The 17,764-nt window shown below is 35.5% G+C and overlaps 1 protein-coding gene and 1 long non-coding RNA gene across 6 annotated transcripts in view; one reads left to right on the top strand and one right to left on the bottom strand.

Moving 5' to 3' along the window:
* The window catches only part of SOS1 (SOS Ras/Rac guanine nucleotide exchange factor 1), a 156,490-nt gene that overhangs the window by 58,090 nt on the left and 80,636 nt on the right, over positions 1-17,764 (top strand). For all 5 annotated transcript variants that reach the window (XM_021087586.1, XM_021087587.1, XM_021087589.1 and 2 more), the window contains exons 2-5: positions 6,903-7,028; positions 12,854-12,985; positions 14,967-15,131; positions 16,745-16,954. In XM_021087586.1, coding sequence (XP_020943245.1) covers positions 6,903-7,028; positions 12,854-12,985; positions 14,967-15,131; positions 16,745-16,954 — 633 coding nt within the window. The remainder of the gene's footprint in view (positions 1-6,902; positions 7,029-12,853; positions 12,986-14,966; positions 15,132-16,744; positions 16,955-17,764) is intronic.
* LOC110260029 lies at positions 10,637-12,359 on the bottom strand. Its single transcript, XR_002342760.1, has 2 exons — positions 12,239-12,359; positions 10,637-11,151 (listed from the first exon to the last, which is right to left on the bottom strand). It is a non-coding gene; the product is annotated as an uncharacterized LOC110260029 (long non-coding RNA).

Here is a 17,764-nt window from a genome sequence, read left to right on the forward strand (position 1 = left end):
CATCACCCTCTGTTGAGTCATTTGTTTACATGTCTAGCTTCTCTGTGAGCTGAACTCTTTCAGGGCAGATGCCATGTCCTCATTAATCTTAGTGTCACCAGCAAATAAGAGGAGCCTGGGGGTGGGGGGAGGGATTGTTATATACATGGACCTAAAGGCTGATAACAGGCCCTAAGAAATGAGAAAATATTTTCTGTCAGTTTTGTTTTTGGAAAAGACTTGCATTCTCTGATTTATTATTGCTGCTTTTTTTTTTTAAACAAAGGATTTTTTGCTTTACCTTTTAAATAAACCTCAGGATGAGGAGAAATAAGCACCCAAAACATGGTTTTTTGACGAAATAATTGTAACACTGAGAAAGAGATTTAACAATCCACATCTTTATTATTTGCTATGGTTTTGAGGATTACCATTTTATTTCAAATTCTCCAGTTAATATTTTAAAATAAAAGTAGTATATCTGGGCTGAAGATGTGACAAAGTACAATTTAGAAGCTTTTTTAATCCACATCTTTATTATTTGCTATGGTTTTGAGGATTACCATTTTATTTCAAATTCTCCAGTTAATATTTTAAAATAAAAGTAGTATATCTGGGCTGAAGATGTGACAAAGTACAATTTAGAAGTTTTTTTAATTCTTGAGAGTCAGTAGCTAGAAAAGGCTATTAAATATTAAAAATTCATCAGAATTCAACATTGTATTTTCTGGCAGTTTACCCAAGGGATTCCTGAATACAGTTAGAGGACTGGTGTATCAAACAACTAGGAATTGATATAGACCTAATCCCTTTGCTTTTCCAGATTCCATGAAATCTGACAATAATAGCCAACAAAGTTGCTTCTCAATTCGTTTGAAATTACTTGAGACAAAATGAACTGTTAAGATAGAAGCTGGCAGCCCTTAAGAAAGTCTTAAAATTCAATAGGTGGCATCTTTAATTGAATATGATGATTATATCTTAATTGAGTATGATGATTATACCTCAAAAGAATTACTGTCATGATTATATAAAATTCTTATTCATGGCTATCATTAATTTTTTAGTGATGTTTTTGTATTTATTTTACTTAAATTACCTAAAGTTCATTTAAAGAAGTATATGAAGTTTTCTTTGTCAGTAGACCTAAGTATAAAATGATGTTTTGAAAACTGCATGTAAAGGAAAACTCCTCCCCACCATCTACTCTAAACCCAATTCTAAGTGCATACTATAATTGCTCTCACACACACCCTTAGTCATAGATAGCTTCTGAAGCCTTTCATAAGATTTGGCAGTGTAACCCATTCTGTATAGGCTTGAATAATTCGCATCATTTGATCTATCAAATGTCTTTGAGTACCATTTAGATGGAATGGAACACTTTAGCTGAAACACTATCTCATAAAAGAGAAGTGGTTTTTTTTTTTTTTTTTTTTTAATCCTGTCTATTTAGGAAATGTAATGCTACACTAAAGAAAACCTGCTCATTAAAGAAATCTCGTAACAATATCTTCCTTGAAAGAATAAAGAGCACAGTTTGTACTTCAGAAATTGGTGCTTTGCTTGTCTTTATTTTATTTTTTATGGCCACACCTGCAGCATATGGAAGTTCCCAGGCCAGGGATCACATCTGGGCTGCAGCTGTGACCCAAGCCACATCTTCAGCAATGCCAGATCCTTAACTTCATGTGCCGCAGCAGGAACTCCCTGCTTGTCTTTAAACATTTCTCATTGCCCATGTTTTTCTGTCAGGTTTCAAAGTATTGTTTTTAAGGAATTAAAATAATTTCTTCATCTCTTGTATGAATGAACCTTGTGATCCTAATTGGACAGGTTTAAGAAAGGATACAGGTTAATGTATGGAAACTCAGATGAACAATTTGCATTATGCATTATTTTCTATTTAAGCCTAATTCTTCATTTGATTTATTTACCTGATAGGTTTTATTTGGCTATTAGTAACTATCAGTCAATAAAACTGTGAATTTCTAATATTTTATGTATCATGCAAGGAGTAGGACTTAACAATTTAACTATATGTTCATGAATTATAAGCAATATCACTTTTTTGTTTAAACCATAGCATTTTACCGTTTTGTTATATGCAGTTCATTTGATTCTACATAATAAAATAAACATTGATTTTAATTCTGACTGCCTTTAAATGTTGAATGGTTTCTGCTCTAAGGGTTTATGCTTCTAAAAACAACCAAACTCTGTAGCCTTACCACTACCCCTTTTCACCACCCTTAATTCCAAGAAAGAGATAGCTTATTCCATTCACCCCTGTGTGACAGAGACTTTTGAGTATTCCTTGAATGTCAGGAGTTTAGAGTGAGAAGCAAAGGGGAAATGATTCTATAAGTAGATAAACAAGGCCTTGCCCAATCAGAGCATCAGTAGAGAAAACAGATAAGGGAATATGTTAATTATAATTCAGAAGGATAAACCTGATAACAAAAGTGTGGTACCTAGTACAAGTATTAACACAGAGCAGAGTTTAAGGCCCATATGAACAGAGACTATTTTTGATTGATCCCTATGTATCCAGCACTTACCAGAGGGCCTGATATTTAATAGATTCGATAAATCAGTTAAATGAATGAGATTCATTCTGCTTTAGAAAGAGATGAGAAACAAGGAAGTCTTCCCAAATGAGATATGGGTTTTGAAAGTCAAATAGGTAAGAAAGGGTAAAAGAATGAATGTTAGATGAGGAGAACAGTGTGAGTGAAACTACACCATGTTTGTTTGTCTGCTTTGTCTTTTTGGGGCCGCAGCGGCATATGGAAGTTACCAGGCTAGGGGTCGAATTGAAACTGTAGCTGCAGGCCTATGCCACAGCCACAGCAATGCCAGATCCGAGCCACATCTGTGACCTACACCACAGCTCACGGCAATGCCAGGTCCTTAACCCTGTGAGCGAGGCCAGGGATCCAACCCGAGTTCTCATGGATACTATTCGGGATTGTTAACCTCTGTGCCACGACAGGAACTCCTGTACCCCATGTTTCAGCAGACTGCAAATTATATATAATTGCTTCAGCATAAAGTGTAAATTGAAGAACAGCTGAAGATGGACTTATATTAATGAAGTACTATTGTTTCCATGAATTTCTTTGAAAAACAAAGAATGTTTAAAAAAATATACTCTGATCGATTTACATTTTCCTAAAGTTTTCTAAAGTGTGTTTCCGGGTACCTAAACCACTTCCTCAAAGGGATTTGATATTTTTTTAAGTTAATTAGAATTCTTGGTTAAATATTTTTATCTTAATATTTATTATCTTCAGCACTTTAGCTTTACGTAGATTTTTAGTATATTTATAATTTTTAGAAAACATGGGATACTTTATGTAAGCAATGATCATTTTACCTTTTCAGATTATAAGATTTATAGTGCTGTGTTTGCACTTAAGACAGGCTGATGTTTTGTTTTTTTTGTTTGTTTGTTTTGTTTTTTTTTTTGTCTTTTTGTTGTTGTTGTTGTTGTTGCTATTTCTTGGGCCGCTCCCACGGCATATGGAGGTTCCCAGGCTAGGGGTCCAATCGGAGCTGTAGCCACCGGCCTACGCCAGAGCCACAGCAACATGGGATCCGAGCCGCATCTGTGACCTACACCACAGCTCACGGCAACGCCGGATCGTTTAACCCACTGAGCAAGGGCAGGGACCGAACCCGCAACCTCATGGTTCCTAGTCGGATTCGTTAACCACTGCACCACGACGGGAACTCCAGGCTGATGTTTTTTAAAAGTTTGACCACATATTTCAAGCCAAGGTTTATACAGAAGGCCACAATATAACTAGATACAGTTTATGCTGATAGGACACTCCCCAGATTCCTCCAGGTTTGACAGCCAAGGGTCTAGTAGAAAGAGCTTTGGCTTAGACACCAGGAGGCTCAGGTTAAACATTACCAGTTATCTGCAAGAATTGTGTCTCCGTTTTATCATCCCACTAAATAGAGGCACTGAGTTAAATGATTTTCAAAGTCCCTTTTAATTCTGAAACTCTGTGGTTTTTGTAAGTCTGTAGCTATATTTTATGTGATGCTGGAGGCTTGAATAGGAATATAACCCCAACCATAGCTACGCTTTCCAGGACTACATCTTAGTCAAACCAAGGGCTCTCTATACTTGTGTTTTTCATTTGTGAGATACAGTTCTATGTGTAAGATATAGTTTTTCTTTTTCAACTATTACAGTAAGTTCCTTTTTCTCTCTCATGTTATAGTTGAGATTTTGGTAGGCTAGGTGGCGATACCTAGCATGTAATTTGGACTGTGGGTGTAAAACTCAGGAGGCGTTCCTGCTGTGGCACAAACGGATCAGTAGCATCTTTGCAGTGCTAGGACACAGGTTTGATCCCTGGCCCAGCACAGTGGGTTAAAAGGATCTCGTGTTGCTGTGGCTTGGATCTGATCCCTGGCCTGGAAACTCCATATGCTGTGTTGAGGGTGGTGAGCAAAAAAGGAAAACAAAACAAAACAAAACAAAACACGAGAAAATCAGAACTAAAGATTGATTTGGAGTCATTCATAAGGTGATAAAATTGTGGAAGTGATTAAGATTAGTTGGGGGAAAGAACAGAAAAAGGGAGCAGATAAGAATGGAATCCACATTTTTGAGGGATTGGAGGAAGATATGGAACTCTATAAGGAACAAATGGAAAAAGGAACAAAAAAATAAGTGAAACAGAATAGATTGTGTCACTGATATTAAGAAAAGAGTTTAAAAAATAAAAAGGGGGAGTTCCTTTGTGGTGCAGTGGCTTAAGGATCTGGCATTATCACGGCAGCAGGTTTGATCCCTGACCCAGGATTTCCACATGCTGCTGGCACAGCCAAAATAAAAGAAAAAAGAAAAGGACTTGACTGTGAACTACCCATGTGGTGTCAGGGTTCACTGCTAGAAGATGAGTCAACCAAAAAAGTAAAGGGTGTCTTAAGAATATAGTTTAAGCCAATGAGGGCATGCAATTCAGTGCATAAAAATAAAACCTTTGTCAAGTTCCAGTTTGTTTGTTTTTTTCTTTTTCGACTGTACCCATAGTATATGAAAGTTCCCTGGGCCAGGGAGCGAATCTGAGCTGGATCTGTGACCTGTGCCACAGCTTCAGCATCACTGGCTCTTTTAACCCACTGAACCAGGCCAGGGATCAAACTGGCACTTCCTCAGAGACAAGCTGGGTCATTAAGTCATTGCACCACAGCAGGAACTCCTGTGTTTTTGTTTGTTTTATTTTGTTGGGGGTTTTTTGTTTGTTTGTTTTTAAATCATGCTTAGTGTTGAGAAGCAGTAAGTTTACATGGTTCATTACTTATACACATTAGTCAGAATGTGATGGCCTGGTGAATAGAAAGCTGAGAAAATGAATTCTGTGTTCTAGTCCATGCTGCATCCATTATTTTAACTGTACAACCATTCAGTCATCTAATAGAGTGGAGAGATTTATAAACAGATCAGTTACAATCAGGTTGGTAGTTGCTATACCAAAGATGACCAAAAGTACTTGGGCAAATGATTTAAGCCTTTGGCAGCCCAGTTTCTTTCTTTCCTTTTTTGGCTGCCCTGCAGCATATGGAATTCCCAGGCCAGGGATCAGATCTGAGCCACAGTTGTGACCAGTGCCACAGCTGCGGCAACCTTTTATCCCAAAGTTACTTTGATGAATTGAACCTGCATCCTGGTGCTACAGAGATGTTGCCCATCCCGTTGCACCACCTTCAGTTTCTTCATCTGTGAAATAATACTAAATTGTCTTAGACCCCATGACTTGATGTAGCATCCTCTCACTCAGCTCTGAATTGTCATATTATTTGCCTCCAAAATATTTTTCTTTAGAAAGCATTATAAATGCATGTATGCATATATATTTATACATATCTATGTACTTTTAATATATATTAAAAATTCATCATATGGTACACACATTATAAAAATTTTCCCATACACTGAAGCTGTTATATCTTCTTAGGTAATGAGGTGTGTGTAGTAGGCCAGACAATACTAAATGCTCTCGTTCATTCATTGTGTACATTCTGTGTATGTTCATTCGATGAGTGCTCTATCATCCTTTGGAGAATTGAGCATGTTTTGAAACATGTATTGTTTGTCTCCTGGAGCTGATTTTTTGGTCATTTTTAAAAGTAAGGAATAGTTTTGACCCATAGTGAGTGACAAACGGGATGCAAGTAAAGACTAACATATTGGTTATTAAAATGTGAGTTACAAAGATTGTGACTTGAGATGCCTGCAAAGAAATTGTCAAGGAAGATAAGCCAAAGATTATTAGGCATTTATGAATGACCACTAAGTTATCTTCCTAAAGCCTAGATAGTCCCATGTTGTGAAAAGTGCCCTTTTTGTGTCCTTTGATATAGGGTGACTGTTTTCAACAGACATTTATCAAGCTTGTATTACATGCTCTGCATATAGACTGCTAAAGTTACTTTGATAAATAAGACAAGGCATATATCACTCTTGGATTTTATCATTTAGTAGGAAAGATTGAGTTAGACAAGAGACAGACCCATAGGAGGTCAGTTTTGCCCAGGCAGTAAATGTTCTAACCATTACTGGTTCTTGGCAAAAACCATATACACTGCATACATTTATCTCCAGCTCAGCCTCTCCCTCCCTCTCTATATTCCCACACCCTAGGGTAACCATGGTTTAATAAAAAAGTACTGAAATGATGGAATTAAGTATCTGAATCTCCAGAAGCATGTTAATAAGTAAGTATGGTGCACATGGCTGGGAAAAAGGTTAAAAATTCCAGGCTTGGGTCATAACATTGAAATCTATATTTGTAAGCCAGATCATGTTCTTGCGTACAAACACACATTTAAAAGAAAAATATTTTGTTTAATTAAATGAAACAGACCTACATTTTAGTTACTATGCTTTTTGTTTATAGGTTCAGGGGCAAGTTCATCCTACTCTTGAGTCTAGTGATGATGCTCTTCAGTATGTTGAAGAATTAATTTTGCAATTATTAAATATGCTGTGCCAAGCTCAGCCCCGAAGTGCTTCAGATGTAGAGGTATGATAAATTTTGCCTTATATCTAATATGTGTGTTTATTTTAATGTCAGTGATGCTGGGGGTGGAAGAGTTTCAAAGAAGTTAAAAATTTTTAACTTTTATATTGTATGTGCTACCTTGTCTATGTTTTAGCTGTCAGACTATTCCATGTTTTGTTTTTAATCTAAAATGAACTTTTGTTAACTACTAAAGTGCTACTTCTTTTACAGCTAGGATGGCAAATACACCTTTAAGAGTGGAATATTTCCAAGTGTTTCTTTGTTTTTTAAAGCCACCTGTCATTTCAAAAACATTTTAATTTGTCCTTTGATCTTCTGTTGTTATGTGTATTTTAGGTAGGAATTGAACCCCTTCCCATCATTTGGAAGGGAAGAAAACATCTAAAAATCTAGGAGAGAAGCCTATGATCTCTTACAAAGATGACACGGCTCCTGTCTTTTTAAGGCTTATAGATTAGCGGAGATACGGATAGGTTTATGGGCAATAACTTAATGTGATGTACAGTGAGTAAAGGATGTGTGGCACACCAAAAAAGGGCAAACTAATAACACAGGCTTTGGGGCTTAGGTTACTTTTTCTGAACAAGAGCCATTAAATCGAGTTCTGAAGGAGTCAAGTTTAAGAGGAGAAGAAAGAAGTTTTGAAGTACCAACTATAGAAAATGGGAGAGAGAATTGGAAATATAAGAAGAGTGTCCTGGTAGTGGTGAAGGAGCATTTGACTTTAATGACCTTGAATGTGGAGTGTACAAAATCTGAGTTTGTGTGACATTTCTTTTGCAGGGCTCAAGTGTGGTCACAAAAAATATAATTGAATTGAATGGTGTTTCATCATGGATATGCAGTGGCAGAACAGTAGGGCAAGAGAATTGTGGAAACTGGTAATAGCAATAGTGGAACCCTTTTCAAGACACAGCATAGTAGAATGTAATAATGATTTTGCAATACACAGTGACTGGGGAGGAGGTATATCTCTATCTACCCCAGCTTCTGCTCTGTTCCCCTGAGGGGTGAAGGATTGATATATAGTTATATCCAATAGGAAGCTTGATATGTAGTTATATCTAATAGGAAGCCTGGCTGAAAAGAGCATCGGGGAATCAAATTGAATAAGGAAAAAAGTGAATTTTTTATTTTTTAAATGGCCACACTGCTGCATATGAAAGTTCCTGGGCCAGATTCTGAATCCAAGCAACAGCTGTGATGTACACCACAGCTGTGGCAATGCTGGATTCTTTAACGCACTGTGCTGGGCAGAGGCCTGAACCCAAGCCACCATAGTGACCTGACCTGCTGCAGCTGGATTCTTAACTCTTTGCACCACATTGGGAACTCCAGGAAGAAAGTGAAATTTACTGGATTTTTTTCACCTAAAATTTGATTTTTTTTTTTTTTTTTTTTTTGGTCTTTTTAGGGCTGCACTTGCTGCATATGGAGGTTCCCAGGCTAGAGGTCCAGTCGGAGCTGTAGCCACCGGCCTACTCCACAGCCACAGCAACACCAGATCTGAGCCTTGTCTGTGACCTACACCACAGCTCACGGTAACGCCGGATCCTTAACCTCCTGAGTGAGGCCAGGGATTGAATCCACATCCTCATGGATGCTAGTTGATTTGTTAACCACTGAGACACAATGGGAACTCCTAAAATTTGATTAATTTAAAAATTTTTTATTACAGTTGATTTACATTGTTCTGTCAATTTCTGCTGTACAGCAAAGTGACCCAGTTTATTTTATGTATATATATATACACATTCTTTTTCTCACATAAAAGTGAAATTTATTAACAGCTAATATTTGAGTGCTTGCTGTAGTATCTTGTCCTGTCTAAGCACTTCTGTGTTTATATTTCATTTAAAGTTTTTAATAACCTCATGAAGATGGTGCTATTTTTTCCTCTTTCTAGAATATAAGGTCTTGTTCACTACCAAATCCCCAGCACCTGGAACAATGTCTGGCACTGAAAAGACACTCAGGAAATATATGTTGAATGATTAAGTGTGAGACTTAAAGCACAGAGAGGTTATGTAAATTGCCTAAGATTACAGCTGATAAGTAGTGAAGCCAAGACTCTAACCCTGAAAGTCTAAGCTTCTGGGCATACATTCCACCAAACTACCCTGCCAGGTAGGAGAGGACAGGTAGGTTGGAAAAATATGGAGAGAACAGAATGGTGGATTTCCCATTAATAATTGGAGAACTAATAACAATAGAATACCTGAAATGAGAGAATTAGAGGAAGGGATTGGCATCAGAGACAGAGTTGTTAGAATATAAGATTTCTAAAGTAAAATACTTATAAAAGCAGGGTGTGGCCATGTGGTGGTGGCTGGACTAGACATGAAGTTTGCTTTCCTTTTCCATTCATTTTTTTCCTTTTCCTTCTTATCCTGAAGAATCTTTGTAATCTTTAGTAAAGTTGCTTCAAAAGTACCTATGGGTCTGAATATTGTACTGAAGTGCATTTGTCAGAATTTTGATAGAGCCTAGAAAATTTTTATTGGAATCAATCAATAAGATTATCTGTTTAGACACCTTTATTATGTAAAGGAAAAGTTCTGCTAATGAGACCAAGCTGAATCTCAAACCTAGCTCTATATCTTTTATATTAAATTAACTATTAATCAAATGGAGTTTTTGAGTTTCAAACAAAATTACTAATCTTGAAAGTGGCAGAGTAACATACTTTAATTCATTAATCTTTCATTAATCATGCCTCCTGGGGCTATATATACATATCTCTCTATTGTGTATGTGATAATTGTAAAAAAATTTATTTTGCTCTAAGATTGTAATTAAATTTGCCACCACAACCCATAAAGTAATCCTTTCAATTTTGCCTTTCTACATTCAAGGCATCTTTTTTGTTGCTACCAGTCTTTTCCCATACATTCTGACCTTTGGTATTTCCTCCCAAATATGCAGTTCCAGTAATACACTAATAAGTAATTTTAAAATGTATTCTTCATCATTTTTTTCCCTTTCTTGTCTTCATTTTAATCATGCCTGATTTTCCTTCCCCTTCTTTCTCAAAGCAGTAGATAAACATGTAGTTAGGTGGATAAAATTGAGATGGGAAGGGATTACCGTTCTGTCTTCTTTTTCTTCTACCTCAATCCCTACCTACAATTTACTTCTATAAACTCTCCTGATATTTTTTTCAAAGATCTATGTTAAGTATATTTAGAATTGTTAGATTTAGTTCAGCTTCTGTTCTATTCTGCTGCTTTTCTATCACCATTATACACCAGTACTTTTTATTCATTTTATTTTTTTTTAATTTTTGGCTACCCTGCAGCATATGGAGTTCCCTGGCCACAGATGGGATCTGAGCCACAACCACCATCTTTGCTACAGCTGCAGCAATGCAGGGTCCTGTAACCCACCATGCCAGGCCAGGGATCAAACCTGTGTCCTGATACCACAGAGACTCCGCTGATCTTGCTGCACCACAGCCTACACCAGTGATTTTTAGACTATGTCATGACCCATTTGTAAGTCATAAAGTCACTTTAGAGCATTGCCCAACTAGCATTTTTATAAATGAGTAGGAAATATCAGTGCATTGCATATAGTAATAAAAGGTTTTGCTTTATGATACTTTTTTCAGTTTACTATGTATATGATGTATAAGGATGTAATATGATGTAAAAGATTTGGAATTTATTATTTCTTACTATGCATTGAAGTCCCCCCAGCAAAAAAAGTTAGCAAGCCATAGGGCCATACTGTTGTAAGGTTTGTAATCATGGTAATACCTATTCAATTATTAACCATGGGTTAAATCTATCAGTATGAAATTTTTAGTTGGCACTCATGATAAAGTTAGTCCTTAATCTCTTAATTGTCATTTTTGGATTAGCAAGTCTATAGTATTGTCTTGGAAAAAGGAAAAAAATAATCTTGTTTTGAGTATTCATTTCCACCCTTTCCTCCTCCTTTTTTTTGGTTAAAGTCCTTTTTCATTTGCTGAACTACCCCAATATTTTGGGCCTTGTATTGCCTTTATTGTGTGAGGGTAAGTATCCTGGCAAATAGCTTTTCAAGTGAGCTCTTGAAAAATTTTGTTAACTCCATTTTTTTTTTTTTTTTCTTTTTGGTCTTTTTGCCATTTCTTGGGCCGCTCCCTCGGCATATGGAGGTTCCCAGGCTAGGGGTCTAATCGGACCTGTAGCTGCCAGCCTACTCCAGAGCCACAGCAACGTGGGATCCGAGCCAGGTCTGCGACCTACACCACAGCTCACGGCAACGCCGGATCCTTAACCCACTGAGCAAGGGCAGGGATCGAACCCACAACCTCATGGTTCCTAGTCGGATTCGCTAACCACTGTGCCACGACGGGAACTCCTGTAAACTCCATTTTTAACTAAATTTCTTTCATTAGAATTAAAGTGATCACTCTAATATTTGGCAGCTGACTTAGCCTTGAACATAGATGAGAAAATTTATTAAACTTGAATAGGTTAAACTATTGTCAGTTTATAAATTTGTTCTTAACATGTCCAGGAATCAACGTTCCATTCCGCACACACACACCCCCCCCCCCGCCCAGAATATCACATAGGAATCCCTTTTTCATTTTCCATTTTAATAACAGTTGACACAACTTTTAATTTTCATTTATCATCAGAAATGATCTAGTAGTTTTTACATATTACTATCTAATTATAGAGCTATTCATAATGTGTTAAAATTATGTAAGAGTGACCTCTGCTGGTTTTAATTATGACATCCTAAAAGTGGATTTTAAAATCTTCAGAGCATGGGAATTCCCTGATGGCTCTTCAGGTTAAGGGTCCTGGGTTGTCACTGCTGTGGCTTGGGTTTGATCCCTGGCCTGGGAACTTTCACAAGTGAATTACATTAGTTTATTAAAATAGGGAAATTCAGCTTTAACATTAACACGAATTCTTAAACTTTCAATGGAAATTGTAATGAAATAAGTGTGGGAAGTGTGGGAAGTATGGGAAGTATGAAATACTTGGTTAAAAATTAATGACCTGTGGAATTCCCATCGTGGTTCAGCAATAACAAACCTGACTAGGATCCATGAGGATGCAGGTTCAATCCCTGGCCTCGCTCAGTGGTTTAAGGACCTGGCGTTGCCACAGGCTTTGGTGTACATCACAGACATGGCTTGAATCCCACGTTGCTGTGGTTGTGGTATAGGCTGGCAGTTGCAGCTCCGATTTGACCCCTAGCCTGGGAACCTCCATATGCTGTGGGTATGGCCCTAAAAAGCAAAAAGAAACTTCAAAAACTAATGACTCGTGGAGGATTCAAACTCTAGTGATAAGCCACAGTGTATTAAAATTAGTTATTAATGTAAACCCTTGATTTCCATGATTTGTAAATAGTTTTGAAGTCAAGTACATGATGGATAAAGAAAAAAATTCTTAAAAGTTTCAAGTGCCGGTGCTATTTTTGCTTGTAATTGGTGTTGAAAGAAAAGCCAAATGAGAATTGGATTGAGATATTTGCTTTTTGAGCTTAGTTCTTGTTCCTTGAAATTTTATATAGACGATGTTTTAAGTAGCTTCTACTTACTCTTGTCATTAGATTTATTTTTCACAGTGAAGTTGAAATTCAAAATGTGATTTTCCTCCTAGATAATACAAGGAACATTTAGTCTCTTAATTGCCCAATTAAGAAACTAGTACATTGGCAATTACAGTTTTCTTTTAGCTTAAGTGTGTTTGTAGTATAAATTATACCACATGTGAAAAGCCTGCTTGTTGGTATTCTTTGACTTTAAAAGTAAATTGTAAGCAAAGAGTACTAATTAATGTATTTGTTGCTTGGTTGTTATTTTCCTATTTTCCAAGGAACGAGTTCAAAAAAGTTTCCCTCATCCAATTGATAAGTGGGCAATAGCTGATGCCCAGTCGGCTATTGAAAAGAGGAAGCGAAGAAACCCTTTATCTCTCCCAGTAGAAAAAATTCATCCTTTGTTAAAGGTAAAGCTGAAATACTACCTTCTTGTCTTTTAAAAGTAAAGTAAAACCCATGATTTTCAAACACAAAGAATATATTTTATGGATAATAGAGTCAACTGAAGAGTGACATTCTCTCATTTAAATTTTTCCAGGAATTTGTCATGGGGAGGGATGTTATAATCGGAAGGTATAAGTTGGGCAGCATGATTTAAAGTAATTCCATACAAACAATAAGAATAAAGCAAATTGAAAGGATTCAGAAAAGTCATAATTGTGGATTTTTATTCTTCTCAGGTATTACTAGAATCTCAAAGAATTTGTAAAATTCCTGTTTTTGTTGCTTAAGCCTAAGGGTCCCTATAAATCCTTCTGATCTTAATCCTTCATATCAGTAGATGTGTAGGAACCTCTCTGAGACTGCAATAGGGCTATGTGTAATCTTTGAACAAAAATTCCGTAAAGATCATCAAAACTGTCTAGTCCTACTTATCATTTAAATTAGTCTGTCAGTCAGTTGAATCTCTCCAGAACTAATAGAAAAAAATAACTGCTGGAAACTCTAATAATGCTATTTCTATTTTGTTTAATACATTGAGCAAACTTAACTATCACATCAGAAATAGAGGTATTATAATAATTAAAACCTTAATATTTCTGATAAGAATAATTTTGTGCATACTGTAATACAAAATGCTAATACTTGCAGAATGCTTAATGCTTATCTAAGTTTTATTATTCAACAAAGTTAATTGTTATTGTCCCCACTTTGTAGATGAGGTAATTGAGACAGAAAGTGAGTAGGTAACTTTTAGTCCAAGGGCTCTAAGTGATGTGTTAGGCAATCCAAGTCTGTTTGATCTTGTCCAAGATTTAAAGCTGAACACTTGGATGGTTAAGACTGTCAAAAGGCAGTGTTTTGTCCTTCGTTGTTTGAATACAAATATCTGACCATATCTTACAAACTGGTCTGAAGAAAATTCTAAGCTATTAGTAGTTGCATACTTCTTTATAATTCTCTTTTCATAATCTTTATAGCTATACATTGAATTATGAGAGAGTTAACATTAGGATATGTGCATGCTGTATTAACAGTTCTAAATGTTGAGTTTTCTGGTCTAATTGTGGATATCACTTCTATTTATTAATACATCCATATCACTATAAACAATAGTTTTTAATATATTCTTAAAAATAAATGCAACCTGTTCCAACTTATAAGTAAACTTCTTTTTAGAAAAAATTACAGTTGATTTTCAATGTTAAAGTTATTATACTATGTATAAGTAAGCTTTATTTTGCAGGGTTTTTTTTTTTTTTTTCCCCTTAATTGGATTGTTTAGAAAATAGAATTTATTTCCATGTAGAAACTGGTCAGCCCCACAAAAGCCCATACTCTCTTTGAAGTCTAATAATATGACTGTTTAATGTGCTCTTAATAACCACCATTGTTTAGCAGGGCATGTGGCATGAATTTTTTTTCAATGTAAACAACCCAGATACCCGGAATGTACTACTAGGGTTTGGGGAGGCCCAGGTTCCTTTGGATAGGAGGATAGAGGTATAAGGATAGTAGATATTCACAGATACCAATAATATAATAACGCTTACTCTGCATTAAGGAAAAAAAACAAAAAACAAAACACCTCTTTTGTCTTAGTTAATTCCAGGTATTCTGAGTTAGTTAACAATGAGCATTTCTCCCCTCCCCTAAACTTGAGCTCCCCTTCCTAGGTTAGGAATTATCTATTTAGTTATCTGTATTTCTTAAGTATTTTACATTTTCAAAGGTAATTTTGCCCTACTTTTTCTTAGCTTACATTTTCAAATCACAATATACATATATATATATATATATATATATAATTCATAGAGGAACCACTTAAAATTAAATGCTTTTGATAATTACAGGCCTCAATAATAGTTAAACTGTATACAATTTTTTAATCAGTGTGTTAAATTTATAGTAAATAATTTTAAACGTGCTTTTCTTTTAATTTTTCAGGAGGTCCTAGGTTATAAAATTGACCACCAGGTTTCTGTTTACATAGTAGCAGTATTAGAATACATTTCTGCAGACATTTTAAAGCTGGTGGGGAATTATGTGCGAAATATACGGCACTATGAAATTACAAAACAAGATATTAAAGTGGCAATGTGTGCTGATAAGGTAGGATACTGATCTGTATGTTTTGTTCTTCAACTTTTGTACCTGACTTATTGGATGCTAACATAACTACTGTGCGGAATAAAATTGTATATTATATGTTAGGGCATACCATTAGTAATCTAATAGCAAGAACTCAAGATATCACTTTATGGAAATTAAGTATTACATGTTTAGTATTAAAATGTGTTTAAACATGTCATGTAGCTTTTCTTTTATGTGTTGGTGCATGTAGGGTTAGTAATAGTGATAATCGCATTAGCTAATTTCTTAAATTTGTATCGGGATTGGAAGACTTAGAAGGTTATGGATTTACTTGAAAACAATTTTTGAAAATATAAAAATACTAAACTCTGGGGCATTTTATTTCAATGCGTAGCTTTCTTTAGATACCACTTGTATTGTAGTACTATGATAAGAGCAAACATTTATTGAAAGTTAAGCATATATGTGACTTAACTCATTTTTCGTTATGATACCCCTCTAAGGTAAATGTTCTTATCTGCATTTTATAAAAGGGAAACTGAAGTTCACAGAGAAATCGGTCCAGAATTTTCTGAGGAGTTTTAAAGCCTAGACTCAAACTCTATATCTGAGTGTAGAGCTCTTAGTTATTGTGTCAGTATTTTTATTTTATAAAAATGACTTTTCAGAAAAGAGAATATTTTCTGATGAGGCATTTCATTCCTTTTTTTCCCCCACTATTATTGATTTGGAATACTCTTTCTGATTGCTGAATGCGCTAAGATATAGTTTAGTATTTATTTGTTCTTTCAGATGAGATTGGGCATATTCAGGGTGGTATGGCTGTAGATCATTTGTTATTTCAGATGTGAACGTGTAGAGTAAAAATCACCTGATCTGGAGGTCAAATGTTTTGATGTTTTGTAATGAATAAGTATTTGATTGTTAAAGTTATTTTTCAAGAAATAAAATATATTGATACTTTTAAATGAATTGATAAAATATTTCTGAGTACATATTATGTGCTCACATAGGGAAGAAATGCAAGAGAAGCATAAAACAAGTCTCTAGAGTTGATGAAGGGGTACTTATATTTGCAAAACAAGCAGAAAGTAATATGAGACAAAAGACTGTTTCATTGCGTTGTAGTGATAATGATGTAGAAGTTTACAGGAGAGGAAAGATGAGTAGTAATATTAGACTTCTTGGAAAAAAAAAGCAAAATAGGACTTGTTTTGATTGATCTCCAGCAAATATAGGCAAAGAGGCCAACAGGAAGACTGTGAGAATTAATCCAAATAATAAATTATGTGAGGCCCTGGAATAAGGTGGTGATATCAGGGGTGTCTGCTAAGTTGGAGAGAAATCCAAGACAAGACTTAGAAACAAATTAGAGGTAGTATGTTAGACAAGATTTAGAAACAAGTTAGACGGGTACTAGTATTGACAGAGAACTTGGAAGAGGCAGTTTGTGATACAGATGTAGAATTCTATCTTAGAGAAGCTGTGTAGAGGGTGGTGGCATTATATCCAAGAAGAGGTAATTGTGTGTCTGCTATTTATTATTTAAGAACTGTTTTCAAATAACTTAGGGTGCTTAACTTCACATTTGAGTATATTACACTTTAAAAAATATATCTCTGACTATGTAGGTATTGATGGATATGTTTCATCAAGATGTAGAAGATATAAATATATTGTCTTTAACTGATGAAGAGCCTTCCACCTCAGGAGAGCAAACTTATTATGATTTGGTAAAAGCATTTATGGCAGAAATTCGACAATACATAAGGGAACTAAATTTAATTATAAAAGTTTTTAGAGAACCCTTTGTCTCCAACTCAAAATTGTTTTCAGCTAATGTAAGTATAATTGTGTAAATGTATATATCCTTGCATGTGATGGTAATTTTTTATGTCCCCTCAAATTTGAATTTGTATCATTCATGATTGTTTACGATCCATTTTTTTTAAAGTGTAGGATTTAATTCATTGTGACTATGAACATAAAGTAGCTACAACAGTATCAATAAATAAAGCATCAGAAATTAAAAGAAAATTTTAAATGGACCGAATGTATAAGTACAAATGAATTCATAGAATCTTCCATGTACTCCAGAGAATAAAACCTCTTGTGAAAGATTTCTGTGTTTAACTTGACTCACTTGCATCACTGAGCCAGTGCTTTATCAGCACTAACTATTAAGTGCCATAGTTGGCAGTGGGGATGCAAAGACTAAAAAAACGGTTTCCTATCTCACTTTAGTCTAGTCAAGACAAAAGCCAATCTTGCAATACCATGTGGTAATTACCATAATGGAAGTATGGCAACAGTATTTTGGGGAGCACATGGGAAGCAGCCATTAACACTGAAAATTAGAGAAGGGATTACAGATTTTACAGTAGTAATCAAACCAACCTTATTGGGTCCTGGAGAAATGCTAAGTGAGGACAGTTAAGATTTTCTAAGGGAATTGTATTGTAGTAACTTCTAGAACTGTAACTACACAGGTTGATGGCGAAGGGGTGCTCACTGCAGGGGCTGAGATGGGGTCTCAAGTTATGACAGTGAGTGAGCATTATAAAAGAGTAGTGTATGAGTTGCACAAATCTGTAAAAGTAGTAAAAACTATTGAATTGTTCACTTTAAATGGATGAATTGTATAGTATGTA

The sequence above is a fragment of the Sus scrofa genome, chromosome 3 (assembly GCF_000003025.6).
Source record: "Sus scrofa isolate TJ Tabasco breed Duroc chromosome 3, Sscrofa11.1, whole genome shotgun sequence".
In the NCBI taxonomy this organism is placed as follows: Eukaryota; Metazoa; Chordata; class Mammalia; order Artiodactyla; family Suidae; genus Sus; species Sus scrofa.